General features: G+C 47.6%; 1 protein-coding gene across 1 annotated transcript in view; it reads left to right on the forward strand.

The window, feature by feature from the left end:
* The window catches only part of CAMTA1 (calmodulin binding transcription activator 1), a 35,781-nt gene extending 13,733 nt beyond the window's left edge, over positions 1–22,048 (forward strand). Inside the window, exons 7-13 of the mRNA XM_032232211.1 lie at positions 401–891; positions 2,994–3,184; positions 4,549–4,795; positions 5,844–5,915; positions 9,592–9,785; positions 11,301–11,375; positions 21,664–22,048. Of these exons, the coding sequence (XP_032088102.1) occupies positions 401–891; positions 2,994–3,184; positions 4,549–4,795; positions 5,844–5,915; positions 9,592–9,785; positions 11,301–11,375; positions 21,664–21,730 (1,337 nt within the window). The 3' untranslated portion in view covers positions 21,731–22,048. The remainder of the gene's footprint in view (positions 1–400; positions 892–2,993; positions 3,185–4,548; positions 4,796–5,843; positions 5,916–9,591; positions 9,786–11,300; positions 11,376–21,663) is intronic.
* Positions 22,049–27,155: the final 5,107 nt, after the last annotated feature.

The following is a 27,155-nucleotide window of genomic DNA, read 5'->3' on the forward strand; positions in this document are numbered from 1 at the left end:
TGTCTCCCCTAGTCCTTCTTTCCATTCAACATACCCAGTTCCTGCAACCGTTCTTCCTATGCTTTAGTCTCCAGTCCCCTAATCCTCTTAGTTGCTCTTCTCTGCACTCTTTCCAAAGTTTCAACATCCTTTTTTGGTGTCCGTGTGTGCTTGTTGCAACTCGTAAAGTTGCAGCTTTGAGAATTGCCAACTCTCAAATGAAGTCCACGCACTTCCCCAAACGATGCGTCGAAGGAGCCCAAGCGAGGGAGAGCCCCCACCCCCCACCCCAACCCGCACGGCCTCATCCTCGCCTAATGACCGCCGTCCTCGGCTCGCCCCGCAGAGAGACAGCACAATGCGATTTCCCCCCCCCCTCAACCCTGGCTGTATCCTGATTTGTCCCCTTCTCCGTTTTCAGAGTTGCGACGGCCTCGTTCCGAACCCTCCAGCTACTACAGCAGCGAGAGCCCGAAAGATTACCCAGCACCCAAAAAACACAAACTGAACCCCGAATATTTCTCCACGAGGCAGGAGAAGCTCCTGTCCACCGCCTTGAGCTTGGAACAACCGAGCGGCCGGAAGCCCATCTCCGGCGCCAAACCCTCTCTCCTCGAGACAATCAACCCCCGGCACGAAGGCGCGGATTACACCCGGGATCTGGTCCCCGATCTGGCTGGCTACCGCAGCTCCAAATGGCGGCCGAAGGAGACCTACCTGGGCATACAGGTGACGGGTAGCCCGAAAGGGCTGGCGGCGGTAGGCAAGGATTCCGGAGCCCCACGGTTACACCCGCGGGAACAGCTGAACGTCGTGATGATGGCGGACAGGGAGGTATCCGACGTGGAGTTACTGTCCTTCCGGGATGGCGCCGAAGGGGAAAACTGCCTGCATAACATGGATGATCTGCAGGTAAGCGGAGAACTTTGTGGGAGCTCGTAAACGGAGGGATAGAATCAAGATCGCGGGAAGTGTGATTCTTTTTTAAAAAAAAAAGATTTCTATTTTATTTTTTTGTCACATAATTAAAAATTTCTTTTGTGAACAATGTGTTGTCCGGCTTCCCACTTTAACATTTTCAAAGACACATAATTTGTTTTACATTATATTTCCGTTTCCAATTCTAGCCGAATTACTCTTCTTCTCGTATTTTCCAGTTTTTAACTTTTATTCCTTATATCCACAAATGTCATTTTTTCCTTCCCTTTAAGCAGATTTTTTAAAAATTATTATTATTTAAATAATAAATAATAAATTATTATTATTTAAAATTATTTTTCCCCTTTAAAAATAAGTCAAACTTATATTTTCTTTTCCACCTGTTTTCCATTAGTAACATGTGTCTTCACATTTCATTTTTTTTATATAGTAAGTATTTAACATAACGACTTTACACATCTGAAAGAATTAATATAGCTAGCACACATCCTAATTAGATACATGCTATTACCATGTTTACAATATTTCATTTCATTCTACCAGCTTTCTATTCCTAGGTTTTCTTTTCTCTTCTTCTTCTTTTTATATGTCTTCTATCTTTTCTTCTGAATTTTTTTCTATCGCTTTTTGATTGTTTGTTTGAATGGCTCTCCCCCAAGTTTTCCTCCCCGCAATCCCCCGGGAACTGTGACCTTCAACCCCTTCCGAAAAGGAGATAATAAGGAAGACATTAACATGTGCCGAAACGGATAGACTAACGTTAGAATTAAAAAACAAAGGAGAGAGAGAATATTATGACACATGGAATTGATTTTATCAATGGCTGGAAACACGAGGCGGGAGTTGAAAAAAATTAGGCTGTGGACCTAAAATGAGAGATTACATATGTATTAGAAGGAATTAAGCTGGTCAAAAATAATTTTATAAGGCTAGCGCTGTGTAAGAAGTAGTATAAATGTTATTTCTCTTGCACGTTGGTTCCTATGGAAGATGGAATTCCACACTGTGTTTGAAACACTTTGCAAAGAAATAAATAATGTATATAAAAAGATCAACGGAAGTGTTAATACCACTCCAGAAGATGGGCTTAAGATACAGAAGGATCTTGACAAACTTGAACATTGGGCGCTATCTAACAAAATGAAATTAAATGGTGAAAAGAGTCAGGTTCTACATTTAGGCAAGAAAAACCAAATTCACAGGTACAGGATAGGTGGTACTTTGCTCAATAGTAGTAATTGTGTAAGGGATCTCGGAGTCCTAGTGGACAACCGTTTAAATAGGAGCCAGCTGTGTGCAGCAGCTGCCAAAAAAGCCAACACAGTTCTAGGCTGCATAAACAAGAGGGAGAGAATCAAGATCACGTGAAGGGTTTTAATACCACTTTATAATGCCTTGGTGAGGCCACACTTGGAATACTGCATTCAGTTTTGGTGGCCACGATGTAGAAAAGATGTGGAGACTCTGGAAAGAGTGCAGAGAAGAGCAACAAAGAGGATTAGGGGACGGGAGGCTAAAACACATGAAGAACGGTTGCAGGAACTGGGTATGTCTAGTTTAATGAAAAGAAGGACCAAGGGAGACATGATAGCAGTCTTCCAATATCTCAGGGGTTGCCCCAAAAAAGAGGGAGCCAAGCTATCCTCCAAGGCACCTGAGGGCAGAACAAGAAGCAATGGGTGGAAACTAATCAAGGAAAGAAGCAACTTAGAACATAGGAGAAATTTCCTGACAGTGAGAACAATCAACCAGTGGAACAGAAGTTGCCTCTAGAAGGTGTGAATGCCCCAACACTGGAAGTCTTTAAGAAGATGTTGGGTAGCCATTGGTCTGAAACGGTAGAGGGTTTCCTGCCTAGGCAGGGGGTTCAGACTGCAGACGGATAGTCGAGTCTATTGGAGACGCAGAGTGAGAAAATTGGGCAGCCGTTCGTCCAGGAGGGTTTAAGGACTCCTGCCTTGGGCAGGGGGGTTGGACTGGATGGCCTCTGGGTTCCCCTCCAGCCTCCTGACCCTACGTGGGGACAGCCGAGGGGCTTGTGCGTGGGCTGAACCGGGTCTCCTGGGCTCCCGCAGGTCACCATGATGACCCTGGCCGAACACATAATCGAAGCCACCCCGGAGAGGATCAAACAGGAGAATTTCTTGCCGGCCGAGGAAGCGTCCCAGACGGACAGGACGGACAATGTCGCCATCAGCACCTCCATGAGCTGGCTGGCCAGTTACCTGGCCGACGTGGAACGCTTGCCCAGTGCTGCTCAGATAAGGTTTGTGGGGAGGGGGCGAAAGGAGGTGGGGGAGAGGAGGAGGAGAAAGGGGGAGGGGGAGAGGAAGGAGGAGGAGGAGGAGAAAGGTGGTGGAGGAGGAGGAAATGAGGGAAGGGGGAGTGGAGGAGGAAAGTGAGAGGAGGAAGAGGGACAGAGGGAGGAGTAGAAAGATGGAGGAGGAGAAAGGGGGAGAGGGAGGGAGAGGGGAAGGAAGAGGATGGGAGCAGAAAAGAAAAGGGGAAGGAGAAAGGAGGAGTGGGGAAGGAGGAGAAAGAAGGAAGAGGAGGAGAAGGAGGAAGGAGGAGGAAAGGAAGGAAGGGGGAGGGAGAGGAGAAAGGGGGAGGAGGAGAGGAAGGAGGAGGAGGAGGAGAAAGGTGGTGGAGGAGGAGGAAATGAGGGAAGGGGGAGTGGAGGAGGAACATGAGAGGAGGAAGAGGGACAGAGGGAGGAGAAGAAAGTTGGAGGAGGAGAAAGGGGGAGGGGGAGAGGGAGGAAGAGGGAAAGGAAGAGGATGGGAGGAGAAAGAAAGAGGCAGAGAAGGAGAAAGGAGGGGTGGGGAAGGAGGAGAAAGAAGGAAGAGGAGGAGAAGGAGGAAAGAGGAGGAAAGGAAGGAAGGGGGAGGGAGAGGAGAAAGGAGGGGGGAGAAGAAAGGAGGAGGGGGAGGGGAGGGGGAAAGGGAGAGGAGGAGGAGGAAATGAGGGAAGGGGGAGTGGAGGAGGAAAGTGAGAGGAGGAAGAGGGACAGAGGGAGAAGAAAGATGGAGGAGGAGAAAGGGGTGGGGGAGAGGGAGGAAGAGGGGAAGGAAGAAGATGGGAGGAGAAAGAAAGAGGCGGAGAAGGAGAAAGGAGGGGTGGGGAAGGAGGAGAAAGAAGGAAGAGAAGGAGGAAAGAGGAGGAAAGGAAGGAAGGGGGGAGGGAGAGGAGAAAGGAGGGGGAGGGAGAGAGAGGAAGAGGGGAAGGAAGAGGAGGAAAGGAGAAAAGAAGAGGAGGAGAAAGGGGGAGGGAGGAGGAGGAGAAAGGAGGAGAAGCAGGAGGAGGAGGAAGAGGAGGAGAAGGAGAAGAGGAGGAGGGAGGGGGAGGAGAAGTGGAGGAAGGGGAGGGTTTGGGGAAAAGAAGGAGGAGGGATGGGGAGGGTGGTAGGGGAAGGGGAGGGTGAGGAGGAGGACTGTGGGGTCCTTACTGCCCCCAGAGCTTGCTGGTTTCACAGACGTTTTGTGACCCAACTAGATAACATCATCAGGGGCTATTAGCCTGAGGCCTGCGGAGGATTCCCCCTCCCTCCCTCCCTCCCTCCTTCCCCCGCTCCGTTGTCCTCATCTCCCAGGAGGAGCCCTGACGCTCTTGCCCGCCCCTCCTCTGTTGCAGAAGTCTGTACGGCGGGTGCCTGACCCCCTCGCCCCACACCAGCCGCAGCCCCTCCGGCTCGCCAGTCGATGCCACGGCTTTTGAGAAGCCCAGGCTCCCTTCGGCGACAGACTGGTCCGAGTTCCTAAGCGCCTCCGCGGGGGACAAGGTGGAAAACGAGTTTGCACAGCTGACCCTCTCCGACCACGAGCAACGGGAGCTCTACGAAGCCGCCAAGCTGGTCCAGACCGTCTTCAGGAAATACAAGGTGGGGCACCGCGCGGGAGGTGGGGGCACGAGGGGCTGGGGGTGGGCGGCAGGGGTTCCTACTCTCTACCGCCTTGGGAGGAAGGACGGTCCCTGGCAAAAGTACGGCGGAAGTGAGGAGCTGTGGTGGCGCAGAATGGTCACAATGCAGGATGGATGGCAGGCTGATTCTGCCGACCGCCAGCAGTTCGATCCTGCTGGGCTGAAGGTTGACTTCCGTCCTTCCGAGGTCGGTAAAATGAGGACCTGGATTTTGGAGAGGCAATAGGCAGACTCTGTAAACCACTTAAAGAGGCCGTGATTCACTATGAAGCGGTATATGAGTCTAAGGGCTAATGCTGTTCTGTTCTGAATTCTGTTCTGAAGTCTGTTCTGTATTCTGTTCGGTATTCTGTTCTGTATTCTGTTCTGTTCTATATTCTAGTCTGTTCAATTCTATTCTGTTCTGTATTCTGTTCCGTTTCATTCTGTTCTGTATTTTGTTCTGTGTTCTGTTCTGTGTTCTGTTCTGTGTTCTGTGTTCTGTTCTATATTCTTTTCTGTTCTGTTCTGTTCTGTATTCTATTCTGTTCTGTATTCTGTTCTATATTCTATTCTGTTCTGTTCTGTTCTAATTCTAATCTGTTCTGTTCTGTATTCTATTCTGTTCTGTTCTATATTCTGTTCTGTTCCGTTCCATTCCGTTCTGTTCTGTATTCTGTTCTGTATTCTGTTCTGTTCTGTATTCTATTCTGTTCTTTTCTATACTGTCTTTCATTCTGTTCTATTTGGTATTAAATTCTATTCTACTCTACTCTTAATCCTTCATCCCTCCGCCAATCATTTGATGAATCCATCTCTCTGGCAGCTTCCCCCTTCCTTGAGAACTAGCCTCCACCCCGGTTCTCCTGCTCTCCCATGCCCCTTTTTTTTTTCTTCTTCTTCTTCTTCCTCCTCCTCCTCCTCCTCCTCCTCCTCCTCCTCCTTCTTCTCCTCCTTCTCCTTCTCCTTCTCCTTCTTCTTCGAAAAACTGATTCCATTGCTTTAATTTTTCCTCCCCCCCCCCTCAGGGACGTCCCCTCCGGGAGCAGCAGGAAGTGGCCGCCGCCGTCATTCAGCGTTGTTACCGGAAATACAAGCAGGTGAGAGGAAGGACCCCCTTGGGCATGGCTTACAATAACCCCCTTGTACCCTCGGCATCTCGAACCCAAACTGTTTGGGCCACGGTTACCCCCTGGGGGGACGGGGACGGGGACGGGAGAAACATTTCTCTGGAAAGGACTTTCCTCTCTTCATCCTTCGCCCCCCCACCCCCAAACTCATTGTGTGAAGTTTTCGGGGGTGTTTTCAGACCTCGCTTGGAAGGGCTTCAGCCGCCTCCCCGTCTTTTAGCTGCTCCCCCGCGAAAGAGATGCTTTCGTTCGTATATGTCGCCCGAGGTGCTTTCTCCCCCCCACCCCCACCCCCCCAAGAAGCAAATGGACATTTTTTTTTCTTTGAAGAGGTTTCGCTTCTCGCCCCGAGAAGCTTCTTCCGCTCTGATCGAACGGTGGGGAAGGGAAGGATTGATGCTCCTCGCGGATAAAAAAAAGTTGCCCCTTTTGCCTCCTCCTCCTCCTGCCCCGTTGAGGTTTCCCTGTGCCCTCGGGGTCCCGTCCCCCCCGTCTCGTGCAAATGGGGGTGGGGTCTTCAGCCCCCCCCCTCCCTATTTGCACGACTCGAGCCGAAGCCTCTTCCTCGCCCCGTATCTCCACCCCGCAGCCTCCAGCTGACTTGTTAACGTTAATTTTGTATTTTCTGTTTCTCCCTCCCAAGCTTACTTGGATAGCCTTGAAGGTAATAACCCCCCTCAATACACACACCCAGTTTGTGAGCTTCGCACACCCTCGGCCCAGGGAGAAACGGTTGGTTGGTTGTGGCTTAGGGACGCCCCTGGAATGGAGCTGGCTGTGGAGGCTGGGCCTCGGAACCACTGCTTTGCTACGTCCTATACGGGGAGTGTGGGGGGGGAGGAAAACGTATACATAAACCCAAAGGACATATAAACTGGGTGAAACCGGGCCTTAATAGCGGTCACTGTAAAAGGGATCTTGGAGTCTTAGCGGACAACCAGCTAAATATGAGCCAGCCGTGTTCAGCGGCATCCCAAAAAGCCAATGCAATCCTTAGTTGCATCAACAGTTAAGATCAAGGGAGGACTAATTCCACTCTCTAAAGCCCTAGTAAGGCCACAGTTAGACTACTGCATCCAGTTTTGGTCACCACATTATAAAAAAGATTGTTGAGACTTTGCAAAAATTGAAGAGAAGAGCAATCAAGAGGATTAAGAGACTGGAGGCTAAAACATGTGATGAATGCTTGCAGGAACTGGGCATGGCTAGTCTAGGGAAGAGAAAGACCAGGGGACACAGGAGAGCATCTTCCAATATTTGGGGGCCTTGCACAGAGAGAAGGGGGGGTCAAGCTGTTTTCCAAGGCACCCGAAGGCCAGACAAGGAATAATAATGGATGGAAACTGACCAAGGAGAGGTTCAACTTGGAAATAAGGAGGAATTTCCTGACCGTGAGAACAATCCACCCATGGAGCAGAAGTTGCCTTCGGAAGTTGTGGGAGCTTCATCCCTGGAGGCTTTCAAGAAGAGACTGGAGAGTCATCAGTCAGAAACTGTGTAGGGTCTCCTGCTTGAGCGGAGGGTTGGACTAGATGACCTACAAGTTCCCTTCCAACTCTTGTTATTCTCTTAAGAGAACTATTCAGGGACGCAGACACGCACAAAGACTTCCACACTGGCTGTGGGATTCTGGGAGTGAAAGTCCACAGGTCTTAAAGTAGACACGGTTGGGAAACACTGCGCGAAGACTCTTAAAAGTTTGCTTTAATTCTACCGAAGAATCACCGGTGACCTAAAGGACAGACAAGAGATCTTAACTAGACCTGGTTCAACTCTCCGTGCGGCTGAACTGACCTTTGAGGAAGGAGAAATGCACGTTGCACAAACACAGCGAAATTATTGCGGTAACCAGGTTGTCGAGTTGTGGGCATCCAGTCGGTCACCGGGGCCAAATGAGAGGCCTGTGTCTCCCATCATTGTGGCCACTTGCATAGGGGATGATGGGTGCTGTGATCCTACCGTTCTCCTCAATCCATCAATCAGCAGCAGCAGCCGCCGAAAAAAACCTAGTTACGATCCTGGGTTGCGTGAACAGAGAATCAAAATAGCGTGTTAGTGTTAGTGCCGCTTTACAAAGCCTTAGTAAGGCCACACCTGGAATATTGCTACCTACCAATATTTGGTCCCCACGTTACAAAACAGAATTTGGGACTTTGGAAAAAGTTCGGAGAAGAGCAATTGGGATGATCAAAGGCCTGGGGACTCAAACATACGAAGAACGGTTGCAGGAACTGGGCATGGCTAGTCTAGGGAAGAGAAGGACCAGGGGAGGCAGGAGAGCATCTTCCAATATTTGAGGGGCTGCCACGGAGAAGAGGAGGGGGCCAATTTATTTCCCGAAGCACCAGAAGGCAAGACAAGGAACAACAGATGGAAACTAATCCAGGAGAGAAACAACCTGAGATTAAGGACAAACTTTATAACAGTGGGGAAAATTAACCCGTGGAAGAGTTTGCCTCCATAAATCGTGGGTCACTGGAGGTTTTTAAGAAGAGTTTGGACAGCCACTTATCTGAAATGGCATAGGGTCTCCTGCTTGAGCAGGGGGCTGGACTAGAAGACCTCCAAGGCCCCTTCCAGCTTCTATTCCTATTCTATTCTCTACAGTATTCTATTTTCCTTTCTTTTCTATTCTATTCTACTCTCTAGTCTATTCTATTTTCTATATTCTATTCTATTCTTTATTCTATTTTCTATTCTATTTTCTGTTCTTTTCCTTTCTATTCTATTCTATTCTATTCTCTACAGTATTCCATTTTCTATTCTATTCTTTTCCAATCTATTCTATTCTCTAGTCTATTCTATTTTCTATATTCTATTCTATATTCTATTCTATTCTTTATTATTCTATTTTCTATTCTTTTCCATTCTGTTCTATTCTCTACAGTATTCCATTTTCTATTCTATTCTTTTCCAATCTATTCTATTCTCTATTCTATTCTACTCTCTAGTCTATTCTATTTTCTATATTCTATTCTATTCTTTATTATTCTATTTTCTATTCTATTTTCTATTCCATTCTATTCTCTACAGTATTCCATTTTTTATTCTATTATTTTCCAATCTATTCTATTCTCTAGTGTATTCTATTTTCTATATTCTATTCTATATTCTATTCTATTCTTTATTCTATTTTCTATTCTATTCTATTCTCTACAGTATTCTATTTTCTATTCTATTATTTTCTATTCTATTCTTTATTATTCTATTTTCTATTCTATTCTCTCCAGTATTCCATTTTCTATTCTATTTTATTATTTTCTATTCTATTCTCTACAGTATCCCATTTTCTATTCTGTTCTTTTCTATTTTCTGTATTCTATTCTATTCTATATTATTCTGTATTCTACTTTCTATTCCATTATTATTCTGTTCCATTCTAAACAAGCAAGCTCAGAGAGGCCCCCCCCCCAGAGGACCCTCTGTCCTGACAACCCGCACCCTGCTTAGCGACAGAAACTTGCGTCTCCCTGGCCGTCCTAAGACGGGGAATCAACTTATACCTGTTTCTTTTTTTTACGTACGAATGCCCTGCGTGGCCGTGACGGTCGGCAAGCAACCTCAGTTTCCACTCTCTCTCTCTCTCTTCCCCCCCAACCCCTCCCCTCCCTTCGCGCCCCCCCCCCCCGGCCCTCCCCCCCCGCAGTATGCACTTTATAAAAAGATGATCCAAGCTGCCATCTTGATCCAGAGCAAATTCCGAAGTTACTACGAGCAGAAGAAGTTTCAGCAGAGTCGGAGAGCCGCCGTTCTCATCCAGCAGTTTTATCGCAGCTACAAAGAATTCGGCAAGAGGAGGCAGAACCGTCGCACCGCCGCCCTCGTCCAGCAGAAGCTCAGGTGGGCCTTTGGGGGGGGGGGACGGGACCACGGGGGGTTTGGCAGAGCTTCAGCTGGGGGACTGCGTGGGGGTGGGGGACCCCTGCGGCTTTGGATGAAGCGAGAACCTGGGAAGAGAAGCAGAGAAGAGCGAGAAAGACGATCCGGGAGAAGTTTGGAGGCTGATCTTGCACGGTTGAAAGGTTTAACAAGGAGAAGGGTAAAGGGGGGGGGAGGGAGGGAAAGCCTTCCAGTATTTTGGGGGGGGGACTGCCCCGAAGAAGAGAAAGGGGTTCCCCCTATTCTACGAAGCACCTGAAGGCGGGATGAGAAGCAACGGGTGGAAACGTACGAAGGAGGAGAGAAGGAGGAGAGGGGAAGGAAAAGAAGGCGAGAGGAAGAGGAGGAGAGAAGAAGAAAGAAAAAAGGAAGAGGAGGACGAGGAGAGGAAAAGGAGAGAGGAAAAGGAAGGAGAAGAAAAGGAAGGAGTGGAGAAGGAGAGGAGAAGGAAAAGGTGAGAGGAAGAGGAGGGGAGAAGGTGAGGAAAAGGAAAAGGAGAGAATGAGAGACAGAAATGAAGGAGAGAGGAAAAGGAGGAGAAAAGGAGAGAAGTAGGAGAGGAGAAGGAAAAGAAGGAGAGAGGAAGAGGAAAGGAGAGAAGGAAATGGAGAGGAAAAGGGAGGAGGAAAGGAGAGAAGGAGGAGAGGAGAAGGAAAAGAAGGAGAGGAAAAGAGAGGAGAAGGAAATGGAGGAAAGGAGAGAAGGAAAGAAAGGAAAAGAGGAGGAGAAGGAAATGAAGGAGAGAGGAAGAGGAAAGGAGAGAAGGAAATGGAGAGGAAAAGGAGGAGGAGGAAAGGAGAGAAGGAGGAGAAGGAAAAGGAGAGAAGGAGAGAAGGAAATGAAGGAGAGGAAAAGGAGGAGGAGAAAAGGAGAGGTGGGAGAGGAGAAGGAAAAGAAGAGAAGGAAAAGAAGGAGAGGAAAAGAGAGGAGAAGGAAATGGAGAGAAGAAAAGAAAAGAGGAGGAGAAGGAAATGAAGGAGAGAGGAAGAGGAAAGGAGAGAAGGAAATGAAGAGGAAAAGGAGGAGGAGGAAAGGAGAGAAGGAGGAGAGCAGAAGGAAAAGGAGAGAAGGAGAGAAGGAAATGAAGGAGAGGAAAAGGAGGAGGAAAGGATAGAAGGAGGAGAGGAGAAGGAAATGAAGGAGAGAGGAAAAGGAGGAGGGAAGGAGGAGAGGAGAAGGGAAAGAAGGAGAGGAGGAGAAGGATTTGGGCTCTCTTGATGCTCCCTGAGCTGAGTAATTTTCTTGTGGACGTTTCACTACCCAGCTAGGTAACATCACCCGTGCTAGAAGAGGGTGGAGTTCTCTCTCTGTTTATGTAGTCGGGGCATGAAACCACCTGCAAGGAACCAGCCGAGCTCACCGATTGCAATTCCTGACACCCAGGCACTCCTACATGCCCCCCCCACCCCCAAAAAGGTTCTGGGTTCTAAGTCACCCAGCGCTTGATACCCAACCTTTTCTCCTCCCCTCCGACAGAAGCAGCCTCCTCACCAAGAAACAGGACCAAGCTGCCCGCAAAATCATGAGATTCTTACAGCGTTGTCGCCACAGGTGAGGCACGGCTAGAGCTCCCCCCTTGGGGAGGGTGTGCGTGTGTGTGGGGGGGGGGTCCCGGGGAGTGTTCCTGGCAAGGCGCTGGCTCTCAACAGTGGGATCTTCCCCAGCCCGAACAAGGCGAATCTCATTTCAACACCAGCAGGGTTAAGTGCCCAAATCTTGCCCCGTGGCACGATGGTCAAATCTGCGCCGGGAGCTTCCGTAGGGCAAGTATGCGCTGCCCACAGCCCCGGAAGAAGACCCTGGACGGCCACTGGGCCAGGTGTTCAAACAGGGTTGGACTAGAAGGTCCCTCGGAGGTCCCTTCTGAAAGCGTTTGTCCAGGGTAGTCTAGAGCAAGGCTCACCAACCTTTCGGACCCCAGGGACTACTAAATTCATCACTTTAAATCCCGCGGACCACTGATATAATCTGCTTAATGACCGGCGTGGGTGGGCGTGGCTAGGTGGTCATGTCACTATTCGCCCTCCCCTGCCAGCCCCTCCTCCCCTGCCCTCCTTAGAGCCCCAATGGGAAACAGTTGCCGGAGCGAAGCAGCCCCCCCAGGAGAAAGAGTTGGCAAAACAGCTCAGTTCAAATTGGATCTGGCCGAGAAGGAGGCTCAGCAGAAGCACCTCACTGAGGACTAGGAGCATAGGCTTTCCAAGCAGAGGGAAGGCCTGGGGGAGTACAAAACCAGGAGCCAGCGCCTGGAGGCTCAGCGGGCTGAGATGGTCAGCCAGTTCCAGGCCACGATGCCGTCCCACTGGAAGGAGGCCCTCCGGCTCTTCGCCACCAGCGGTGCTTCCCTCCAGCCTTCGCCCAAAGCCCCCCACCAGGAGACCCCAAGTCAGAATTTCTGCCCCCCACAAAAAGACCCCAAAGGGGGAGACTTTCTGCAGCAACACAAGCTTTTATTGCACGTATCCATCCCAGGGGCCGTAGTTTGAGGACCCCTAATTTGAGTGCGATATATAAAATGCAAATAATTATTTTGCGGCCCACCAACATTTTCTCATGGACCACCAGTGGTCCACGGACCACCAATTGGTGAGCGCTGGTCTAGAGTCTCCTGCCTGGGCAGGGGGTTGGACTAGAAGACCCAAACAGATCATTTCCAACACAACAAAATATTTCAGAAAGCAGCATTCATAGATGGAAGCGTCCGAAAACCAATCCAGCCCCTCCCATTTCCCACTGGATTATCCCCCTCCCCCCTGTTGACAATGGGGATCCCTTGGAGTAATTCAGATTATAAATGTAGTAAAATAAAGCTGTCCTACTACATACATACATACATACATACATACATACATACATACATACGTACGTATGTACGTATGTAATTTTTTTGCGCGCCGAACCATTAGTAATGCCGGCAGGAACCCACCTCTGTATAAGACGCTCCGAAGTATAAGACACACCTAGTTTTTGGGGAGGAAAATGAGAAAAAAGAATCTGTCTCTGCCTCCCAGCAATTTGCTTCCTTGCAGCAAACAGCCAACAGCCAGTTTCAGCTTCAGCACAGCTTGATTAGCACAAGCAGCTGATTGTTGGTTGGATCACCCTTCTAACAATCAGCTGTTTCAAGCTGCAGAGATTCCAATAACCTATTGCCTCCACATGCCCAGTTTCGGCTTCCACGCACCCCATTTTCCGCCCAGGCAGCGGGAATTGGAATGGGTGGAAAATGGGGCGCACGGAGGCCGAAAACGGGGCACGGGAGGCGGCAATAAGCAATGGCAATCCCTGCAGCCTGAAACAGCTGATCGTCAGGCGGCCGATCCAACCGACAATCAGCTGCTTGTGCTAATCAGGCTGTGCTGAAACCGAAACAGGCTGTTTGCTGCAAGGAGGCAAATTGCTGGGAGGAAGAGGCCAAAGGGTGGGGGCTTTGTAGGTGGGTGGGTCTCCATTTGGTGTATAAGACGCACCCAAATTTTCATCCTCTTTTAGAGGGGTTCAGAGTGTGTCTTATACTCCGAAAAACATGGTAGTTCACTACGGTTTTTGGGACTGGAATTGAAGTCTCTGAGTGACACAGTTCTAAAGTGTGCCATCACATGACCATGCCATAAGTAACGGTTAGCGGTAGCAGTTCTAGCCATCGCGGTTGCTATCCTCACATGTCTGTGGCTTCCGGTTTCCCGACGGCTTCCCCATTGAGTTTGCTTACGGGAAGCCGGTAGGAAATGTCAGAAATTGCAAATCGTATGATTGGGGCTCACTTCGTCGCCCTGTTTGCGATGTCCCGGGATCACAGTCGCATGAACACGGAGACCACGCTGCAAGAGACCGAACTACGAGGACTGGTTGTAATTATGTTCAACTCTGTTGTATGGTTGAATGGTGGCTGATGGTCCTTCAACAAGGACCATCTGAACGGCAGTGATTGAGAGATGAGAAATCATCTCAAGTAGCTTGACTGCCTCAAGAAGCTCAGTGGAACCAGATAAATGGCTTTTTCATGCATTGCTTAAGGCCCCAGATCGAGTGCTCAGTCCTACCAATCAAAGCAAATTCCACTGAACCCAGTGGGACTGGCCCTAGGTGACTGTAGGTCTACATGCTACCTTCTGAAATAAAGACCGTGATTATACACCACCGTTGAGTTGAGAATGTCTTCCTCGGTGTTTTGTTGAGTGTCCAACCTTACCAACTATTCGTTGTTGTTTCTGATAAAAACATCGCCCCGCCTAGCTGCCTGTATTTTTGAGAGGGACAAGGTGCTAGTCCATAAGAAGATTGCTCCCCTTGGCTTAGGCTGTTGACCTTCAATCAGGGTTTGTCATCCTTGGCGACTTTTAAGGTGGCTGGACTTCAACTCCCAGAATTCCTCAGCCAGCATGTATACGATAAGTATGGCTAGCTGTTCCGCCTGAGGCTTCCCAAGAGCCGGAAGCCAACTCCACGTCCCGACAAAACTCCCTTTTATTAATTTACGGTGAATTCTGCTCATTCACCTCCAGCAAAGTCTTTCAAGGGAGGATTTACAGTCACAGACCTCATCTGGCTTGGAGAGCTGCCAGGCCGAGATCTGCAGAACTTGGCCAGGAGTCTCCAAACCAATTAAACGAACTAATTGTCTCCTGCAAACTCCACTCCCCTTTCGCTCCTCTTTTATTCCCTCTGGGAGGGGCCATTCATCGTCCATCTGTGGCCTTCCTCCCAAGTCGACCTCTGTTCTTTAGCTGCTCCCTTTATCTGGCAACTCTGCACATGCGCACACTGGGAACAGGCTCCAGCTGTTCTTCTGCCTCACTGATGTCTGACTCCAAAGGCAGCTGATAACTGGCATACGGCCCTGGCCCCCTCTCTGCCTCCGACACAGAGCCCTCCTCCAAGCCTTCCCCAGACTCCAGGACTGGCCCATCTTCCTCCCCAACCTCCTCACTCTCCGAATCTACTACCGCCGCTGGCTGCTGGCAGGCCACAACACTGGCTAGGGAATTCTGGGAGTTGAAGTCCACCCGTCTTAAAAGTTGCCAAGAAATGCTGGCTTAGTTATCGGTGAAGGGACTTCAACAAACCCACTCCGATATACCCCGAGTTAAGTCTCTGTGGCTATTGTTAAATACTCTTGTTTTGTGGGACTGTGCTTGTGCAACTAACACTGTGTGCTTGTGCCTTTTGTGCAATCTCCCCCTAGAATTTAGTAGAGAAGCTAAAATAGCAGTAGCAATACCAGTTAGACTTATATACCGCTTCATAGGGCTTTCAGCCCTCTCTAAGCGGTTTACAGTCAGCATATCGCCCCCAACAACAATCCAGGTCCTCATTTTACCCACTTCGGAAGGATGGAAGGCTGAGTCAACCTTGAGCCGGTGAGATTTGAACAGCCGAACTGCAGAACTGCAGTCAGCTAAAGTAGCCTGCAGTGCTGCATTTAACCACTGCGCCATCTCATGCCCATGCATACATATACATGCAAACGCATGTACATGCAGAGTTACCAGAGTTACGGCAGGCATTTGCTATAATATATAGGCTTTCTTAAGATTCTCAATTGAGTTGAGTGAGAAATTTGTGACTAGAATAGATACCAGACCTGCCAGTAATCAAAGCTCTAAATCAGTGTTTCTCAACCTTGGCAACTTGAAGATGTCTGGACTTCAACTCCGGATTATCGGCTTTTGTTAAAAATAAGAGTGACATGGAAACTTGACATACGACAGTTAGCAAGAGCAACGGTTGAGTGTGTAGATGTGACCTGGTCATCTCAGAGAAGGACCGGGGTTACTTGGAATACTGTGTCCAGTTCTGGTCACCACGATATCAAAAAAACAAACAAACCCCTGGACATCTACTTGTCCGGAATGCCAAAGGCTCTCCTTCTTGATCAAAAGATTGGGTGAGAAGATCTCCACAGCCCTAAGGTTCTGTGTTCAGCGACACCATCTTTGCAAAGTGGTCCTTGAACTGTCCACTCCCTCCTGCCCTCCTCGTTCAGGTGGTCCTTGTTGCGAGTCCCTCCCTTCCCGCCAGCCAGAATACCCTCAAATCTAAAGTTCTCTGTTGCTGCCGATATGCTAATATATGCTAATAGCTCTTTGCTATTGTTTTGCTCAATTTGAAGCCCTCTGATGGATCATAGACGGTATAAAAGGGTGAGTTCAGCTGCTTGCTGGAACGTTTCTCTTCCATTTAATATATATCTATATATATCTCAAGATATATATATTTATATGTCTCGGGGTTCTTTTCGCTTTTGTGCTTGCTTGCATGGGGGGCTGCCGCTGAGATGAGAATGCACTGACTTTTCACATCCCATCGAGTTGCCGCCGCCCAAAGGAGACTTAACTCCGTTGCAGCTACTAACCCTGCTGCTTCCGAACCGTCTGGAGGATGTCCGACAGGTGCATGAAAGGAAAACGGGCAGCGGGGAAGTGGACCTGTCCATCCATCATGGGGCATGCGGAGAAATGGGGAGGGGAAGGAAGGGGATGCAGGAATCTCTTTATCGTTTCCTCTGAGCCGGGCTGAATCCACCGGGGGTACCTGGCCAGAACGTACAGCATGTCTCAACCATACAGGAGATTCATGGCACGGGAAATGGCACAACGCAAGAGGGGGCTCGGTTCGGTGGCCAGGCGGGTCAAGATTATTCTCAAGCGCTTCTGGGAACTGGCGACTGGGCGTTGAGTGAACCAGAGGGAGGGTTGGGACTCTCTTTCTGGTATCCAGAGGTAGGGAATGGGGTTGGCCAGCCAGCTGATGCCCCAAATGGGCCAGACCTTGAGGTCCCTTCCTGAGTTCAGGTGGTCAGCTCGAGAATGGGGAAAGGACTTGCAATGGCTTGCAAAGGAGGGGACAAAGCAGCGTGGGCTTCCTGGCAGCCACTGTTATTAATGCTAGGAGCTCCACTGGACGGTTCTTCTGGGGAAGCCATGATGGGTGTCCATCAGGAAGGTTCTCATGTGGGGCAGGAAGGCGTTTGCTGTGCACTCAGACTCCCCTCCCAAGTCACATCTGACATTTCCTGAAATGCCTGGGAGAAGCCTTGGAGAACCATTTCGCCACCATGTTTTCCCACAGTCTTCCCCATTGCCATATTCACGGGTTTGCCCACTAATGGACCAGAGGAGTTGGAGAGAATCAGCTCACCAACATGTTTTCCCTCAGTCTTCCCCATCGCCATGTTCACAGGTTTGCCCACTAATGGATCAGAGGAGTTGGGGAGAACCAGCTCACCAACATGTTTCCCACAGTCTTCCCCATCGCCATGTTCACAGTTTTGCTCACCAATAGAGCAGAGACGTTGGGGAGAACCAGCTTGCTACCATGTATTCCTTCAGTCTTCCCCATCGCCATGTTCATGGGTTTGCCCAAAAATGGAGCAGAGGAGTTGGGGAGAACCAGCTCACCAACATGTTTTCCCGCAGTCTTCCCCATTGCCATGTTCATGGGTTTGCCCAAAAATGGAGCAGAGGAGTTGGGGAGAACCAGCTCACCAACATGTTTTCCCTCAGTCTTCCCCATCGCCATGTTCACAGGTTTGCCCACCAATGGAGCAGAGGAGTTGGAGAGAACCAGATTGCCACCACATTTTCCCACAGTCTTCCCCATTGCCCTGTTCACAAGTTTTCCCACCAAAGGAGCAGAGCAAATGACCTTCCAGAGACTAGAAACCGAGGTCACCCTCTGGGGAAAACTCTCCCCGAGCAAGAGATTTTGTGAAAGCTTTGGATCTTTTTCTTACTTTTGTGAAAAACCAAGAAGGGAATGCCATCATATCTTGCATCACTTTTACGATGGTTGGAGCGATGGTTAAAGTAATTTGGGGAATCTCGTGCTGTGCTCCCTCCATGCTTCTCTATCCCATATCCTTGCTAGAGAATATAATCTAAAAATAATCCCAGATGGGTTGCATCTGGAACCCTTTTTCTAGTTCGGCTAATAAAATCAAATATAGAGTCAGTGGTCCATTGCTTGTGCCAGCTGTCCCAAAGAGTATTAAGTGTAAAGAGATCTAAAATTGTTGAATTCTTGGTGCTCTCAGAGAGCATCATGGACCTCATAGTCCTCCTTCCTCCCTCCCTCCCTCCCTTCATTCCTTCTCCTTTCTTCCTTTTCTCTCCTCCTCTCCTCCTCAAACCCCACTCCCTTCTGATTGTGTTACCTAGTTGGGTAATGAAATGTCGGTTCACCGACAAAAGGGCGAATGACAAAACCACGCCCGACTAAACTGCGTCGCTGACGTCATCAACAGGGCGACAACAGCGCGGAGACAGAAGCACGCTGTAAACCCTAAACCTAAACTTAACCCCTAAACCTAAACCTAACCCCCCTAAACCTAACCGTAACCCTAACCCTAAACCTAAACCTAACCCTAAACCTAACCGTAACCCTAACCCTAACCCTTAACCTAACCCTAAACCTAACCGTAACCCTAACCCTAACCCTTAACCTAACCCTAAACCTAACCCTTACCTTAAGTTGAATCGGCTGTCTTTCAACGCGCTATTTAAAGCGCCCTTCTTTCTCCGCGCTGGCTGTTGTCGTCCTGTTGATGACGTCAGCGACGCGGTTTAGTCGGGCGCGGTTTTGTCGTTCGCCCTTTTGACGGGTCACGTGAAATGTCTGTGAGCAAACAACCCAGGGTTAGGGTTAGGGTTAAGGTTAGCCTCAAGCCAAGTTTCAAAAGAAATCCAGTTTATTTATTAGGAGCAACATGTCAGCACGAGTGAAGCCAGCTCTGACCCCCACCTGATCTACGGGTCAACCATGACCCTGTTTCCCCCCCTCCTCCTCCCAGGGTGTGTCATAAATCACATTCTCCAAGGGAGCATTTTCACGGGTTGTAGAAATCACGCCTCTCCAGCTGGCTCTGGTAACCTGGAATACAGTCTGGAGAAAGGTATGCGTAGAATGTGCTTCTGGTCATATCAGCTCCCCCCCCCTTCCTGCCTATGGCAACTCGAGAGCAGGCCAAGAGTGGACTTTACGAGTTGACATCCAGTTCAGAAAACACCAAGGACTTCACTCTTCATTTATTCTCTTCTGTTGGTATTATTCGATTAGTTTGACGGTGAGACAAACATCATTGTCCCACTTCCAAATCTTTTCAGCGACTTTGGAGGATTCGGGGTTCTCATTTAAACACCGGGAACATTTGAACTCTCTCCTTGCTCCTTCTTTAAAAAAAACTTGGGCTTTGCAGGGAAAGTCCAGCGGCGGACATATTTAGCAAACCATTTGCGCCATCCCATTTAGGCACATTTTTAGCCAAAGCGCCTGTGCGGACGCTCACATTTGCGAACCAATAGGGAAGGTAAGTGAATACCACCCCTGAGTAAAGCTGTAGTTGGAAAAGGAATTATACGAGGAAGTTGGGGGCTGAAGCACTTGTGAGTGTGTCTACATGTCTTTCCATGTGGAAGTCAGGGAACAAGTTGTCTTAAACTCAGCATCTGCGGTAACGTTTTCCTCCGAAACGCAGGAGGATTTCAGTAGATCTTAGGATCTTTTTGGACCATCCATCCATCCATTGGTTCATTCCGGTAAAACAACATGGAGATTTCCCCTCCAAGTGTGGGGCCTCCTTGGGTATTTCGTGGGGTGATGGAGCCGGAGGTTAGTGGTGACGTTCAGCATCACCTCCTTAGTGATCTCACTGCCTGTCAGGTTCCTGAAAGATGCCCTACTTAATTCATGAGCCCCAAGCCAAGTTTCAAAAGAAAACCAGTCATTTATTAGGCAATACCGTATTACAGATCTGAGCGTCATTTGAATTATGGCTCAACTTTACCCCTATTCCTTCCCTCCCTTCAGTCTGTGTCATAAATCACATTCTCCAACGGGGTGCACGCCTCACGAGCCTGCTGCAGTAATCTGACTCTAACCGAAAGCATGCGCGGAATGCGCTCTCCCTCCACCTTTCCCCACCGTGCCAACTTTACGAGTTGACACATAGCCTGTGGGATTTGCTGCAGCTCAGTAAAAAAGGTGGCCCACCTCATCATTCAACATCCCATCCCATCAAGAGCCGAGGTGGCGCAGTGGTTAGGGGTGCAGCACTGCAGGCCACTTCAGCTGACTGTTATCTGCAGTTCGGCGGTTCTAATCTCACCGGCTCAAGGTTGACTCAGCCTTCCATCCTTCCGAGGTGGGTGAAATGAGGACCCGGATTGTTGTTGGGGGTGATGTGCTGACTCTGTAAACCGCTTAGAGAGGGCTGAAAGCCCTGTGAAGCGGTATATAAGTCTAACTCCTATTGCTATTGCTATCCCTCAGTTTTCACACCAGCATCCCAGGAGAGATTCCCAGCACTTCCGCCCTCTTGCAAATGGGGAACACTGGGAGGACTTGCATGCATTCTCACCAGCGGGCGACCACCGGTGTCACCGGCCAAGCATGACTTGCTTTTCCTTGGCCCGGCCGGCGAGTCCGGTGAATCTTAAGTTTGGCATGAGTTAGCATGTCTGATTGAAACCATCCACCGAGTGTAACCCAGCCCAGGGGGCCTTTGACGGCAGAAACACAGGTCTTGCATGGGGAGGCACGCCGTGCGCTGGTGCCACTGCCAAAATGCAGCGCGAGGGCTCTCGTTTTTTTCTCCCATGTCTCCCTTTGCAGAGCGGAGAGATTGGAGAGAAACGGATTGCAAGAGAGCAATGTGTCTGGCCTCCTCGGTTTTCTCTTTCTTGGGGCGCAAGAGTTCTTTGATTCTGGAGATTTCCCCCCCTAATGGCTTTGTTCGTTCGTGGCTCTCCAAACGTGGCCACTTTATGAGTCGTGGACTTCAACTCTCAGAATTCCCCAGCCAGCATCATTTCCCCTCCCCCCCCACAACTCAGTTTCCTTTGGGTCTGATCCTTGCCATCTTATTGCATGGAGTAGCACAGGGGATGGGGGGTCCCTTGGCCACTTTATGCCTGTGGACTTGAGGGATTCTGGGAGTTGAAGTCCACAAGCCTTTATTTTTTTTTCCCTTTCCATCTACATTCACAAATATACATTCTCATAAGTACTGTTAATATTTATCTGCTGTCTTCTAGCATTTATCACCCTTTGAAAATGGTTTAAAAATATAAAAAGCACAATTGGGGTGGCTTCCTTGCTAACCCGTACATCCATCTTATTTTTCAACGACCCTACTCCTTCCTTCTTTACCTCATTAATTTAATTAATTTAATTAATTCTTTCCTTCCTTCTTTCCTCTTCTCCTTCCTCTTCTTCCCCTCCTTCTCCTCCACTCCTCTCTTCTTCACCTTCTTACCCTCTCTCTCTCCTACTCTTCCAACCCCTCTTTTGCTCCCTCTTTTTTACCCCTTCCTTCTTTTCCTGCCTCTTCCTTCCTCCCTCCTTCCGCTGTTGCCCTCACTTATTTTCTTCTTCCCTCTGATGGATTTCCCGGGTGAAATTCCAGCGATGCCCCGATTTCATATTCGCATAAAAATGAATTTCCTTTCCCACGTTTTATTTCCCTGTAATAATTCCACTTGCATCATCCTGTAAACTGTATATTTGTATCTTCATGCTTTTCTATTTCTCCCTTCCCCTCCCCTTGATTTGATAATGTGTCATCTGGGTTTCTTAATCTGTAATCTATCTATCTATCACAGTATTTCTCAACCTTGGCTTAAAAAAAAAAATAGAGGTTTTTAAGGAGTGTTTGCTCAATAATTTGTCAGAAAAGGCAAGGACTTCTTATATGAACGTTCTTGGGGGAAGCTGCTAAGTAAGTCGATCCGCGCGCGTCCAACCCCGAAAGACGGGCGTTCAATACTTCTGACATTCTTAAGAAAAGGACCCTTACGCCTCCCTCTCCTCTTTTTTTTTGTTTTTTCTTTGTCTTCTCCAGAGCGAAAGACTCGAAAAAGGAACTTGAAGAACGGGACTGCGGCGGCGGCGACGACGACATCCCATAATAGCCCGGGAGGGGTGGGCCGTCGTCTTTTCGGACTGTTTCCATTTCTTTTATTTTATTTTTTCTGTTTCCAGCAGAAACATGCAACGACAATTTCAAACAACAACAAAAAAAAAAGAAAAATGATTTTGATTATTTAAAAAAAAAAAACGAACAAAAACAAAGAAGAAAAAAAAAAAAAAGACTTGACTACCGCCGCCGGGAATCTTATCGGCGGCGGGATTTTAAACGGTAATGTTTAGTCATTACATTTGCACTTTCACGGACAATTTTTAATTTGTTCCGCAAGGCATCTTTGGAAGTCAACTCTTTGGTTGCATCATTGGGGCTAGGGTGGGGGATGGGCGGGGGGGCCTGGTGGGGGGGGAGGAGAGGGGGGGGGACAAAAAGAGCGACACCTGGACGGCGTTTTTATGAGTTTTCCTTCATTCCTCTGCGAAACGAGTCACGAGGAGCAATCCACTCAATCATGTAATATTATTATATATATATTTTTTTTTCCATAGAGGGCTGTTAACTCAAAACAACAAAAAAAACAAAAAAATAATAATCCATGTGTGGAACTGTACAAATACGATACCAAAAAAAAAAAAAAACCAAAAAAAATAATTAATAACAACAACAACAACAACAACATGAATACGAATTGCGCAAAACAAAAACAAAAAAACAACCCCACCGATCCGAGAACGGCAAATTCCTTCCGAGACAAAAGTTTGGGAATTTGTCCGTGGGAACCGCTCGGACGAGCTTCTGTTTCGCCTCCGTCCACCTCCATCTCCTTCTCTCGCTCGTCCCATCTTTTCCGTTCTTCGCCGAGGCCGCCACCGTTCCGATCGGCTGATTTTCCTCCTCCTTTTTTCTTCCCCCCCACCCTCCCCAAAGAGATATTTTCTGCCCTTCCTCCTCGAGTTTTTTTTTATTTTCCAGGAAGCATCAGTGTTTTTTAAGGCAAACGGGTATTTTAACGCGGGGTGGTGTTGGGATGCCGAGAGAGAAATGGGGTGAACAGCTCAAGCGAAACTGTTCCTTTATCGACGTTCCTTTTTTCTCTCTCTCTGTCTCTCTCTCTCTCGAAAGCATTCAAGTCTTATCAACTGCCATATGCACTTCTCATGTTTATTGCACTTTATTTTCTGGCCTTACTTCACATAAGAGTTTTACTTATTTAAGTGGCGATGGGTTTGTAAAGCATTTTTGGTAACATTGCAGAGCTCTTGTTCGACTTGAGTTATGTGCAGAGATGCTGACCGGACAGTTACTAAACATCGAAGGAAGAAATGTGATGCTGCATTCCACCCAGAAAAAAAAAAAATATTCTTTTGGCTATTTCATCAAAACAACCAACCAACCAACCAACAAACAAACAAACAGAAGGAAGAAAAGAGAAAGAAAAGAAAGAAAGAAAAAGAAAGAAAGAAAATCAAAATCTAGGCAGTTTCTGTATATAGAGAGAAGGTTAGAAATGGCAATGAAAAAAAATATTTGAGAAGGAATATATTGATTAATTGCTAAATATTTTATTCACAAAGGGTCAATAGCTTGGCAAGAGAAAATTGCATAATTGTATAGTTTTGTCTGAATGAACGAGAAAACGTGTGGATGCTTGTACATATTGTATATATTAAAACAGATGTGCATGAATTCAAGGAAAAAAGAAATGAAAAAAGTAAAGCATTAGTGGCTTATGGTCTAAAAAACGAAACAAAAACTTTATTTCACTATAAGAAACTTTATTTTAAATGTTCTTTAGAAGAACATTTTGCTAAAGCATGAATAAAACTGCAGAAGCAAAAAGAGCTAATGTATTTAGACTTAGGAAAAAAAGCAAAGTAACATTACTTTTAAAAAAAGAGATATGTTTACATTTGATTTTGGCTACCAGGAGTTTTTAAATTTCTTTTAACCTTCTGGGTTATCTTTTTTATTATTATTATTTTGTTCTTATTTTAATTTCTCTCTCTCTCTTTCTCTCTCTTTTTTTTGCCAATGGTGCCAAGTAAAGTGAATGCTAATATTGCTTAACGAAAAAAATAAATAAGTTATTTTGCAAAGCAGATAATCATAAGAATTCAAAATTGTATCTAGCTTAGCACCATACACTCACTCCAATAAAAAAAAACACTTAGAATGAACATAAACTTTAAAAAAAACCTAAAAAAAATTAAAAGAAATAGTACGAAAGTAGAAAAAAAAACAGTTTCACCTGTCCATATTTCCTGCTGAAAGTCAGACAATGTACTAAATTGCACAAAACAAAAAAATTTAAAGTTAAAAAAAAAGATAATAATAAGATGGAAAGGATCATAGGGGTATCATGGTATATTTGCTATTTCCAGCGAGAGGAAGAGAGAGAGAGAGAGAGAGAGATATGGAGCAGCCAAAAAAAATGTAGCATTCATCCTTTTCCTGACAAGTTGAAACGCAGATTGTTGTGCACGGCGGCTTCCAAGAAAGCCAGAGCGCTCAATCCCTCCTACGCCTGCTCCCACCTCTCCCCCCCCCATCCAGTGTGCATCTTGCTAGTGCTAGTTGGCCTTCTGGAGGGCGAGTTGGATCTCAGACGATCCCAGTTGCTTCATTCAAACGTTCCATTTGATTCTGGATGGTTGGTTATGAGGATTGTTGTCCTCACCTACAAAGATGGAGAACCTGGCCTGGCCTGAGATCCAGCCCGTCTTTTCTGTCATTTGTTTCTCTCTCTCTTTCTCTCTCTCTTTTTAATCGCTTCCATTCACTGCCAGGAGTGACCGAAACCCCAGTTGGGTGCGTGGTTGCGTTGCTGTACACGCTCGCCGCTCTGCGCGACGGTGTGTGGCTGTTTCAACCCGCAAAGCAAACCGATCTAGAATCCCTGCCTCACCCACAATGCTGAAGCCACGCCAAGGACCTTCTTCAAATGTTCCACCAACCCTCTCCGGGTGGCATTGGAGACCCTGAGGTCTACCTGCATTGCCACAACATTCGAAGAAGGTCCTTGACGCGTGGCTGACCAGACAGAGGAGAGACAACCCCCCCCCTTGGCCAAGTGGTAGCTACTACCTTTCTTCGGATGGACGTGGCTTTCCCTGGCCACAAGATTGACCTCAGGAGTGACTTGGCAAACCCGGTCCTGTTGGCCGGAGGGTTTCCAGAAAGAGTTGTAACATCTCAAGATGTTCCACCATCATTCCTTCCAGATCCTGACTTGACCGGCGGGCAGCCTGTCTTCTTGTGGATTGGAGGCTGCCTGCAAGACACGTTGAGCACCGTTACACTACCCGCAGTCCCCTTGCACCACCCATGCCCACACCCCAAACAGTTTTGGGGAATTGGGGGAGGGGGCTCGCTTTGGGGCAATCGATCTCTGGCACGTTCTGTGTAGACTGTGTCACGTTTCAGGGTGTGTCCTTTCTCTGGGGTTCAGGATTCTGGATCCAGGATGGGGCCTCTGGTCCCCTCCTGTCTGCTCAATCCTAAAACCAGATTGGGGAACACGCTCATGTCTCCCACTCACCGGGCCCAAAAATATATATATATATATCCAGAATTGCTCCCTTGTGCTACTTCACTCGCGTGAAACAAACGACCTGCGCGAACGAAATGCAGAATATAACATGAACCCCCTCTCTTGCACGCTTCGTGGCCGTTCCACACCGTAGTTTGGTGCCCAAAGCAGAGATTTGTGGGGTGGGGGAGGGGAATCCCTGAGACTTGCATGTAAAACCTAGTTATAGATGTCTCTTTTTTGTAAGTTTTATTTTTGTAACTCTGCATGTTTAAAAAGGAAAAAAAAAAGCATCACTGAATCAATGGATTTGTTGAAGAAACTCAGCTGCTGGAAATCATGCAAAATGTTTTGAATTGCCCTTAAAAAAAAAATATGGAAAATGTTTTCTGAATGCTTTATATTCTTTCTGCTGTAAATTAAAAAAAAGAAAAAAGAAAAAAAAAAGAAGAAAGTTTCCCCATTTGAAGCATGTGGGCTCTTTGTGGGTTGTGCTGTGGGCGCACCGCCAGGTTGCGTCACTTTCTGCGTTTCCAGGGATTTCCCGAAGCCTCCAAAATCTGGAACAACTCTTCCATCGTTCTTAATTTGGTTGATGGTCTGGATGATCTCCTGAAGCTTTAGGAATAGTTTCAGTCTCCAAGGCCATTCCTCTATCGTATCTGGAAGGTACCTGCGACATGTTTTACCTGGTAACAAATTGAGAGACGATGGGCTTCACAAAATTATTTTGTACCTGACACTCGAGATATTTTGCTTTGGAGGGATCTGCCTTCGGGATCTTTCAATCGCCTGCTCGATGCAATTTATGTCGCAGTGATGTCTGTCCAAGTAGAGAACAGGGATCTATTAATGCAAATTAACATTATTCTGCTTAAATCAAGTTCCTAGCTTAGTCGATCAGGGGAATGCTGCAGACATAGTTTAACTTGAGCTTGATAAATCCTTCGACTCTTGTAATGTTCTCCTTTGTACTGAGGATGTTATGTAGTTTGGGTAATGAAACATCTGCAAGAAAACTCCCAAGCTCAGAGAGCACCAAGGACCCCACAGTCCTCCTCCTCCTCCTTTTCACAAACCCGCCTCCTTTCTAGCACTGATGATGTTTCCTAGTGGGGTAATGAAATGTCTGCAAGAAAACAACCAGGCTTAGAGAGCACCAAGGACTTCACAGTCCTCCTCCTCCCTTCCCTTCATTCCTCTTCCTATCTTCCTTTCCCCATTCTCTTCCTTCCTTCTCTTTCTCCTCCCTTCTTCCCCTTCATTCCTTCTCCTTCCCCTTTTCTTTCTCCTTCCCCTCTTCCACAAAACCCGACTCCCTTCTAGCACGGATGATGTTCCGTAATAATAAAACGTCTGCAAGTTCAGAGAGCACCAAGGACCCCACAGTCATCCTCCTCCCCTTTACAAACCTTCTGGCACTGATGATGCTCCCTAGCTGGGTCATGAAATGCCTGCGAGAAAAAGGCCCCAAGCTCAGAGAGCACCCAGGACCCCACAGTTCAACCCTCAGCCACAAATATTCTCCTTTATTGATGTTCTCCTTAAAATGGTAAAATACGGGGTAGATGAGAGGGCCATTAAATGATCCCACAGTTGGCCCAATGACCGCAGCTGAAGAACACTAATTAATGGGCCCACTTTCATTTGGAAGGAAACTTTATGTGTAACGTAAAAGATTTGTGTTGGGCTGGTCAACTTTTGGATTTGGAGAAGGGGAGCGAACGAGAGTCATACAAAATTTACAGGAGACCCCCAAAGCTGGGATCTGGGTGGTTTGATCCTTCAGAAGGAAGAGAGGTCTTAGAAGAGAAAAGACAATAGTCATCCCCAGAAGAGGGTGTGTGGAAAATTGCATAGGACGGATTGACCAGGAAGAAACATCAGGAATTGAACCTGCTAAGATTTGATTTAATTGATTTGATTTAATAAATTTATA

Source organism: Thamnophis elegans, chromosome 15 (assembly GCF_009769535.1).
Source record: "Thamnophis elegans isolate rThaEle1 chromosome 15, rThaEle1.pri, whole genome shotgun sequence".
In the NCBI taxonomy this organism is placed as follows: Eukaryota; Metazoa; Chordata; class Lepidosauria; order Squamata; family Colubridae; genus Thamnophis; species Thamnophis elegans.